This window comes from Rhinichthys klamathensis, unplaced genomic scaffold (assembly GCF_029890125.1).
Source record: "Rhinichthys klamathensis goyatoka isolate OS25496 unplaced genomic scaffold, OSU_Roscu_1.1 h1tg000035l_1, whole genome shotgun sequence".
Classification (NCBI taxonomy): domain Eukaryota; kingdom Metazoa; phylum Chordata; class Actinopteri; order Cypriniformes; family Leuciscidae; genus Rhinichthys; species Rhinichthys klamathensis.
In genome coordinates this window covers 6698196-6708252 of record NW_026606583.1, presented here as the reverse complement: position 1 = coordinate 6708252, position 10057 = coordinate 6698196, and the positions used below count along the sequence as shown (strand labels likewise).

Sequence of the window (10057 nt, the reverse complement as noted above, 5' to 3'; positions counted from 1 at the left end):
GTCACATCAAAGTATTGCTTCAAAATAATTCATATTAAAGTACAATAGGTTTCACATCAATAATACAGAATCATATGCCACACTAATATTTGTTACTACTCAGCTGTTATAATTATCAGTGACAGCGTTTGTACCATTTATTTCTGAGAGTGAATAAACAAAATGAGTAATTTTGTGAGAACTATACACCCATAGTAAATGCATGAGCATCCAGGCTTTTATCTGGTCATAAAAATTACCACTGTAAACAAAAATTTACCTCTGTTAATATGGTTTTATTATAGTAATAGTGTTTTTTTGAGTGGATTGATTTATTTGTATAACCACAGTTTTACTACAAATACCATGGTTTAACTACAGTGCCCTGCCAAAAAAAGTCACTGTTTGGATTTAAATAGGCAAATATTTAAAGGGTTAGTTCACCCAAAAAGGAAAATTAGCCCATGATTTACTCACCCTCAAGCCATCCTAGGTGTATATCATGACTTTCTTCTTTCAGACGAATGCAATCAGAGTTATATTAAAAATGTCCTGGCTCTGGAAGCTTTATAATGGCAGTGAATTGCTTTTTACAGTTTCTGTTTTGAAGTCCATAAAAGTGCATCTATCCATCATAAAAGTGCTGCACAGGCTCCAGGGGGTTAATAAAGGCCCTCTGAAGCGAAGCGATGCGTTTGTGTAAGAAAAATATCCATATTTAAAACTTTATAAAGTAAAATAACTAGCTTCCGGCCAAACAAACATACGGATTTTCTAAAGCGCAACTTATGCGAGTGATGCGACGTACTGCTGATGCACTACGCTACTTTCGACGTCACAAGTTGTGTAAGTTGCGCATTAGGCGTAAGTAGACTGCGTTTGGCTGGAAGCTATAATTTTACTTTGTAACGGGTTTATGAAATTTGATGCCTTTTATCCTTCTTATCCTCGCTTTTAGATATTCTCATCTCCTCCACTTCTCTTTGAACTTCATCCTGGGTCACCATGACACCTAAATATAAGCCTCTTGCTCCTTAGTTTCTCCTTGATGCTGTCCATTACGTAACCTTTTCTGACATCACTCCCCTCCTCTGAAAAAAACACATACAGAGGAAAATAAATAAATACTAATAAAATCTGTATTAAGTTGACCAAGGCCAAAGCTTTAGACCCTTATGCAACAGATTTGTGGATTTGGGTACGATTTGGATGAAACCATACATTATGTAACAGCAACAAGGTAGAGTTAAATTTAATACATTTGTGGAATAACAATGACGGTCGTGACAAATGAGTGCAATAAAGACGGTTAATGACAATTCTGTAAGCCTTCTGACATTCACATGTGCACTAGCGTCTCTAGTCTTGTTTTTATATGATTTATATTAGCACATGATCAGCATCACATTGTGTATGAATTATTCTATGAACTAATGTTACTGTAGACAATTGTGTGATGTGCACATCATAAAGCTCTATAGGACGGTTCTGAAAAGGGACATTTTCTGAGAAATTTCTGTGAACAGTTATGTGGAAAGGATTTATCATTTATCATGATGACATGAATTAACGCCCTTGTAGTTTCATTTAATCCCTATTTGTCTATTGAAAAGCACAGATTATGCTACAAAAAAGTAAATAATACAAATAATACATGTTTATTTAGTATTAGGTTTATGTAAAATTTATAATGTGCATAAAATCTAAACAACCTGTTCATTGGTTACCATATACAGTGAAATATTATATTAAATTTAATGAGATGTAATTTTACTATAAAATATTGTAAAAAGTGTTTTATTAGCCGTACATTTTTGATCTTATAATTTAAGGTGAAAGCTAAAGCACTAGATATCTCAGTTTGATATATTTGATTCTATTTTATTTAAATAATTGTTTTTCTTAAGATTTGTATTATGTGTAGTTAATGCTTACTTTTAATGCTTACATTATTTTAGTGTCATGTGCATAAATTACTACTGCTTCCACCAAAAATGTTAGATACAAAATGCCATTCCATAATGCCTGCAACGTTTTTTTATAGTGAATTTCTGGCAAATCCCTGCCCGCTTCTTTAGTAAAAAATTATTGCAATTTTCAAGACTGTAAAAACGTGACAGTAAAAACCTGTTAAATAATTAGTAGTAAATCTTGAAATAAACAGAGGAAAACTGTAGTCAAATAGATCTAACCTTACATTTCGTATAATTTCACTCTAAAATACTGTTAAATGTACATTTTTTTAAGTAAACAAATATCTTACAATTTACTGTGAAAAGCCGTAAATTGACATTCCCAGAGTTCCCTGTGTGACATTTTTCATTTTATTTTTCCATGTGTCTTCTTAGTTTTCTGTCATCAGTTGTGTACATAAGGTCCACAAATGTTTCAAATTATCGCCCTATTTCAAAGCTTCCTTTTTTATCGAAAATTTTGGAAAAATGTGTATTTTTGCAGCTACAGTCTTTTCTGGAGGCACATGGCATCTTAGATATTTTTCATTCAGGTTTTAAAGCATTTCATAGCACCGAGTCTGCACTTTTAAAGGTTTTTAATGACCTGTCTGGTTATTTTAGTGCTTTTAGATCTCACTGCTGCTTTCGACACAGTTGACCACACAATTCTTTTATCTCGCCTGGAAAACTGTGTGGGAGTCAGGGGGACTGCCCTAAAATGGTTCCAGTCATATCTTTCAGGGAGATGCTTCTTCGTTAAAATGGGGGACTATACCTCATCAACTGCGCCTTTTAACTGTGGGGTCCCCCAGGGATCCATTCTTGGTCCTATTCTTTTTGCACTGCCTCCTTCCACTTGGAACAGTTTTTAAAAAGCATGGCATCTCCTATCATCTTTATTCTGATGATTGTCAAATTTAAATGCCAATCAGAAAGCAAGAAGGCAGCCCCCTGACACCCCTACTTGACTGTTTGAATGACTTCAAAGCGTGGTTGGCCCAAAATGTCTTAAAACTAAATGAGAGTAAAACAGAGATCATGCAATTTGGCCCCATAAACCCCATGATAGACTTGAGCCCCCTTAATGACTTTGTGCATCCTGTTGTAACTATAACCTTGGGGTAAAAATAGACAATTATTTTAAACTTGACAAACAAATCTAGTTTTTATCATCTTCACCTTTTAGCCAAAGTTAAACCGTTTTTGTCTTTTAACAGTTTTGAACAAGCTATACATGCTTTTATTTCTTAATGCACTTTATATCGGTATAAATCACAATGCACTTTCACGCTTACAGTTAGTCCAAAATTCTGCAGCACGTCTTTTAACAGGAACCAAAAAGCGCGCTCATATAACTTCAATTCTCGCCTCATTGCACTGGCTTCCTGTTCGTTTTAGGATTGATTTTAAGATTTGATTGTTTGTTTTTAAAGCTGTGAATGGACTGCCCCCAACATATATTTCGGACCTCATCCAAATTTATACGCCAGCGCGGTCACTGAGGTCAGAGGGCCAGCTCCAGCTTGCGGTCCCCAAGTCAAGACTTAAAACTTGAAGGGACAGGGCCTTTTCTGTGGTTGGGCCTAAATTCTGGACCGCTCTGCCCCTTCATGTCCGAACAGCTCCTACAGTTGAGTGTTATAAGTCTTGTCTAAAGACACATTTTTATTCTTTGGCTTTTAAAGTAACACTATGTAGTTTTTCAAACTTCATAATATATTTCCAAGACCCTTGTGATGGTACATCGACTTACAATAGGTTAAATGACACGTTTGCCATAGCCTGACGTGGTCTGTATCGCTTTTACTTGCACTATGTAACTTCGGGTTTAGGTAGTAACCGGAGCACAAAAAGTTTTTTATTACGTTCTGCTTTACGGCATACGTCACTTCACCCACCACTTCCTCAAATTGTCCAAAGCCGGTGCTGGATCATAGACATATACACTAGACGTCACCTTGGGGTTCTAAGCATGCGTCAAAAACGCCGCCATCTTGGAACAGGGGTCTTGTCATAGGAAGTAGCTAACGCTGCTATCTCTGCCTTTACTTCTAATTAATTGATGGTGGCGGACTTTTGTGATGTGTATGATGTTCACACGAATGACATCTGAACTAGGAAGAATGTAAAAAAAAAAAAAATTATTTATTTTTTCTGGAATCAATGATAAACCGTCTGACCGTGGGAACGAACCAAAAAAACGAGAAAATCGCATTCATGATGATTTATGGTGATTTTATTTCCGTTAAACCTTTGTCTACATTGACGCTGATGCATTAAAGTGGAGGGGCTCCCCTGTTCCAAGATGGCGGCTCTATTGATGCATTCGTTCTAATGAACTGCCGTAGCCAAGGCGACATCTAGTGTATATATCTATGGTGCTGGATAAACAGCGAGTGTGCGTGCGACAGTAGGCTGCGCTAGGCTAAATTATTTACGATAGCGGTAATGGACTATTCCGCTTCCAACCTGTAGGGCGACCGCTGAGGAAAAGTTACTTGGTGTTGCTTTTAACTCCGCGTGAGTTGTGTGGTCCTTTGATGTCTTTGATTGTTTTACTGTTTATTCATTTTATATATTTTTATATTTTTAAGCCTGATATTTTGTTTTAAACATTTTGTATTAATTGTTTTGTATGTTTTGAGTCTTGTGTGCAGCACTTTGGTAACTTTGTGTTTGTAAAATGTGCTATAGAAATAAAGTGGATTGGATTGGATAAGGGTTAATGTCACATATGATGTTGTTAAAGGAATTATTGCATTATTTTAGTGTTACCATAATAGTGTTTTGCATCTGTGTGCATGTGCACCTTATTATTTACCTCAGCTTGTGAAACTTCTGATGAGCTTTCATTCATCATGGATTCATGGTGGATGTCAGTATATGTAAAAAGTAAAAATCAGATTTTTGTGGCAATATGGCCTTGCAAGTTCATCAGAAAAGGGCTGTTTAATTGACCAATTAATTATTTTTTATTATTTTTATTTTTTTTCAGTTTTAACCTGTAAAATGTACAGGTTGTTCTATAATTACGTTTACATATTCATTGCATCTGAGCTATTCTGGCAATCATTCTTTCTGTAAAAACGACAGATTTCTTTATTTATTTGATTTATTGAATTGAACAGGATTTTTTATTTTTACAGAAACATCAAGGTAAGTAGAGCAGTTGGTTGACTTTATTTCCTGAGTCTGATTGTTGAGCATGATGTCAGTGTGACCCCTCCCCCGGTCACTTTCAGACACCATACAAAAGCCCTCATGAGCCGAGCCAGTCAATCAGATCAACTCACCAGAGTCAGCAACACTGAGACAAGAGGTCTCACTCCAGACTGACTGCAGAACAGGGTAAGCATATTATATTAATATTGTCATCCACTGTTCAAAACTTTAATGCATGTCATGTATAATGACCTTATGAATAAGCTGATACATGCACATACTGCATGTACTTATGCCTTGGTTATATCCGCAGTTTTGGACACACACCGATCACAGACAGCTCATCCTCACTCACAGTTATGACTGCATGCATCTTCTTACGGGGAGCCAAAGTTGTAAGTATGCTGAATATTTACAGTTACAATCATTAGAACATGTCAGATTTGTTTTCTTATAGTATTTATTATTTCATCATCATCCCATCTTATGGAACACAGTCCAGACTAATTGTGTTTATAGAAAAGATATTTTTTTTATTACACTGTCAAAAATGTCCACCAAAATTAAGTTCAGTTGCTGCCTTAAAATGGTATCAACTTGGTTGTACAAGTCATTTCAACTTGAATTATATTAAACTGACTTGAATTGAGTTGAATCTCACATATAACTTATACATTATTTTGATTTGTTAAAAATGATATAATTTTTATGATGTTTTATTATTATGTTTTTTTTACGTATTTCTATTAATTTTACGGCTATAACACTTTATAATAAAGTTTCATTTGTCAACCAACTATACATTAGGTTACATGTAGAACAAAAAAAGCTACTTCTTAAGCATTTATTAATCTTAATGTTAAGCGTCTATTAATATTATTAAAATCTTTTGTTGTATCTGTTAATATTATTTCATACCTGTCACCTGACCTAACATGAACAATTTTTCTATCATTAACAAAGATTAATAAATCATGTAACAAATATAAACTAACTTTACTAATAGAACCTTATTGTAAACCTTTTTTACTATGAAACAAAAGTCTAAAATATGAGGGAATAAAACATAGTACAATGCAATTAGAAAATTGTTATTAATAAATTTGTGTTGAATAACTTTATCCCATTTTATTATGTTTAGTATATATTTTTTTTATTAATTTTATTTAATTTGGTAACACTTTACAATAAAGTGCCATTAGTTAACTTCAGTTAATGCATTAACTTACAGTGAGCTATACAGTATATATTTGTAACAGTATTTATCTTTGTTAACGTTCGTTAATTCAAATGTAATTGTTCTTTGTTAGTTCAGGTTCACTTAGGTCCAATAAATAATATTAACTGATACAACTTTTGGTTTTAATAGGTAAAAGTTGATATAGTTAACTATTACATTAACAAATGGAACCTTATTGTTAAGTGTTATCTTTAAAAAAAATTTTTTTTTATTATGTTTCTTAATTTTTTATAATAGTTTTAGTATGAAACAAATCTCAGGAAAACGGAAATGCTGTGCAATCAGAAAATTGTCATTAATGGATTTGTGTTGTATTAAATTATTGTCTGTGTTTGGGCTGGACACATAATCATATTCAGCCCCAGTAAATCAGCTGGGGTATTAATCTGTCATCACTCTAAACCCTTAGTCACATTCAGCCGATAAACCCTCTAATTCATATGAAAATGGGAGGAACGTGCCATTGAGTGTATCTTTTTAATGAGATATATTACAATGCACTGCACTTTAAAAAGCACCTTTTCCATTATAAAACTGAGGTTTAAAATAAGCCTTTTAGATTAATCTGGGGGGAAAAAATATCTAAATAGAGACCAGGACGTCCAGATGACGTTTGAGAGGATTAACTACCTGTCATTTTGGTTTTGCAGGACAGAGAATTGGCAGATGATGAAATTGAAGGTAAACACACCTGTCAGTTGTCATATATTCTACTACTGTCAAAGCTTAAACTGAAGTATGCAACAGATGATAGATATTACAAATTATTATATGTCATTTTATTAAGACATATTATTTTACGGACACATTTTTGGGACTATTTCAATGAGAAGAAATATTGGTAGAGAAACATTGCAGAGTTTTTTTATTATTTATGTATTTACTTATTTATTCATTCTAATTAATAGCTTATATTACTGGAATATAAAATGTGCTGTTTATACACTAAAAAAAAAGGTTTCAAACGGAGGATCTTGCAGTGATGCCACGAAACATTTTTGGCTCCCTAAAGAACTGCACATGACATGCGGACATAAAATAACCGTGGCCATGCACATCGTAATAATTCATTCCCACGACTTAACTAATTCCCTCATTTTACTAAATCATGGCAACATTCCAATAATTTGTTCCCTTGTTTTAGTTAAATCAAAACGGTGGATCGAAGTTCAACGTGGCTAAGATTTACTAAAACAAGGGAACGATTTTTAGGGAACGATTTTGTTATGCTGGTTGAAAGTCTCTTCACATCCTGATAGCAATCATTAAGTAAAGTGGTCTAAATATATTTATATAAATCATATCTTCTGTCGAAGTCTCAGGACTAAAAAAAAGTTGTCCAATCATTGCATTCGGTTCGTATGATGTCCTACATGCCTGTCAATGTATGTATTTCCATACCTTAAAAAAAAAAAAGTAAAAACCTTCTTTCCTTTTCCTTTAAATCCTCACTTGTCTGGCTTATGCTACTCTGAGCAATGTCTGAACTTTGTAATTTGAGCACTCGCGTTGTTTTTGCCTCTTCACAATGACTCGCTTGGTTTAGTCCTCAGTTGTAAGTCGCTTTGGATAAAAGCATCTGCTACATGACTAAATGTGAATGTAAATGTACATCACACGTCCTCAGCATGTTTCATGCTACGCTGAGTTAGACAGACGTCAGTCACCGAGCAGCACCACAAACCAAACAGCAGCCGCCTTTTACAGTTCCTCCTGTTCCAAAGCAACAAGCTTATGCTGCGTTCACCTAACACCGTAATTAAGAAATGGCAACACGTGACGTTCTACTTGGTGCTGTTCATGTCCTCAGACTCGCATTTATGCGTTTCTATGTCAACACTATCAACGCCGAAATGAATCTGCAGCAGTCGGGTGGTACAAGTCAGGGCTCTTTAAATAGTTTACGGTCATTATTATTGTAATATTATGTGCTTTGAGACATTTAACGCTGTCTCTGCTGTACGCTATCATGTGTTTTGAAGGAGGCGTGGCTTTGGAGACGATTTAATTAAAGGGAGAGTGGTCAAAGTTAGCTCGCTATTGCTATAGCCTGTCCGAAATTACCTAATTACCTGGGAACAGATTCTTAATTCGTGGCCACAACTTAACTAAAACGAGTGAACGAATTCCTAAATTGTGGCAAAAATTTACTTAAAAGCGCAATATATATATTTTTATCTGCATGTCATGTGCGGGGCTCCGTATCGTAGCAACGCACCAAAATGTGAAACTTCTTCACATGAGCTTGCGTTTCCAGTCTTCAGGATTCGTATGCGTATGAATAGAAGTCAATGGAATGAAAAGTGTAGTGTGACGCCACATAGTGTAAAGAACATTTTAATAATCTAAAGAACCTTTTTCCACTATAAAGAACCTTTTGTGGAATGGAAAGGTTCCATGGATGTCAAAGGTTCTTTATGGAACCATCAATGCCAATTGAAAGACCTTTATTTTTAAGAGTGAACTTGATGACTCTTTCTTTGTTCTCAGAGCTGAGAGAGGCATTCAATGAATTTGATAAAGATAAAGATGGTCTTATCAGCTGTAAGGACCTGGGAAACCTGATGAGGACGATGGGTTATATGCCAACCGAGATGGAGCTGATCGAGTTGGGCCAGAACATCAACATGAATTGTAAGTAGCATAAAGAGTGTCTTTCTCTATCAGGCATCCCAGACAGCAATATAGTGTCGGCCCAGATCCGGGCCACATCTGGTACATGTGGATTCCAAATTCAAAGTACTGGCATGATTGTTTTGCATATACAATATTAGCAAAACAGTAATACACCTGCAAAAGAAAGTAAAGGGAAACATGTTTATCTATTTGTAATCTGTTTTCACTTTCTTTTTGTCTCAGTGGGAGGGAGGGTAGACTTTGAAGACTTTGTGGAGTTAATGACCCCAAAGCTTTTGGCAGAGACAGCAGGCATGATTGGTGTGAAGGAACTGCGAGATGCTTTCAAAGAGGTGAGAAGACAAACTAAAGAGAAACATGTGTCTGCTGATGCACAATGACCAACAATTAAGGTATTTTGTGGATTCACCCAAACTGAAGGCATCGAAACTCTCACCTGGCTTCAGCAAACTCCATTTGACCCGTTACCATAATGTTATCTCTCATCTTAGCGGGTGGGAGGAGGATGAAGTCCTTAGTTAATGAACTCAATTTGCTCTGGATGAAAAGCAGATCAGTGGTTCTCAGTTGGTGGGGTGGTGACCCAAGTATAGAGGACGTGTGTGTTCTTTAGAGGTCACGGCCAGCGTAAATGCAAATATCGTTGAGAACCACTGTGCCAAACAATATTTTCACATGAATTCTGTTCTTTTTTTCCCGTCTACAGTTTGACATGGATGGCGATGGCTCGATCACTACTGAGGAACTGAGATCTGCTATGAGTAAATTACTGGGAGAACACATGAACCACAAAGAGATTGACGCTGTCGTCCGAGAGGCCGACAATAACGGCGATGGTACAGTAGATTTTGAAGGTGAGAAATGACACACATTTTCAGTGCACGACATGCTAGACAAATCAAGCATTTATAGACTCCTCACACTTCCTACACATTTACGCGTGAAATGCTTTTCTGCTTGTTTTTGCAGAATTTGTGAAGATGTTGTCAAGCTGCTGAGAAAATCATCTTCTTCTGGATGCTGCATATACATAAAACATACATAAAGCAAAACGATCGCACACAAGACAGGATATGCGTGGACG

The 10057-nt window shown here is 35.5% G+C and overlaps 1 protein-coding gene across 1 annotated transcript; it reads left to right on the top strand.

Moving 5' to 3' along the window:
* Positions 1-5222: 5222 nt before the first annotated feature.
* cabp5a (calcium binding protein 5a) lies at positions 5223-10057 on the top strand. The gene is made up of 7 exons (XM_056246040.1): positions 5223-5282; positions 5410-5491; positions 6987-7017; positions 8827-8970; positions 9196-9305; positions 9680-9827; positions 9943-10057. Exons 2-7 carry the CDS (start codon positions 5456-5458, stop codon positions 9969-9971), a joined length of 498 nt encoding a protein of 165 aa, XP_056102015.1. The 5' UTR covers positions 5223-5282; positions 5410-5455; the 3' UTR covers positions 9972-10057.

Bases quoted from the DNA above. Each gene is read 5' to 3' on its own strand.
- cabp5a (XM_056246040.1), top strand. From the start codon at position 5,456: ATGACTGCATGCATCTTCTTACGGGGAGCCAAAGTT. The intron at 5,492-6,986 runs GTAAGTATGCTG...TTGGTTTTGCAG, and splicing joins TCTTACGGGGAGCCAAAGTT to GACAGAGAATTGGCAGATGA. The intron at 9,306-9,679 runs GTGAGAAGACAA...TCCCGTCTACAG, and splicing joins TGCGAGATGCTTTCAAAGAG to TTTGACATGGATGGCGATGG.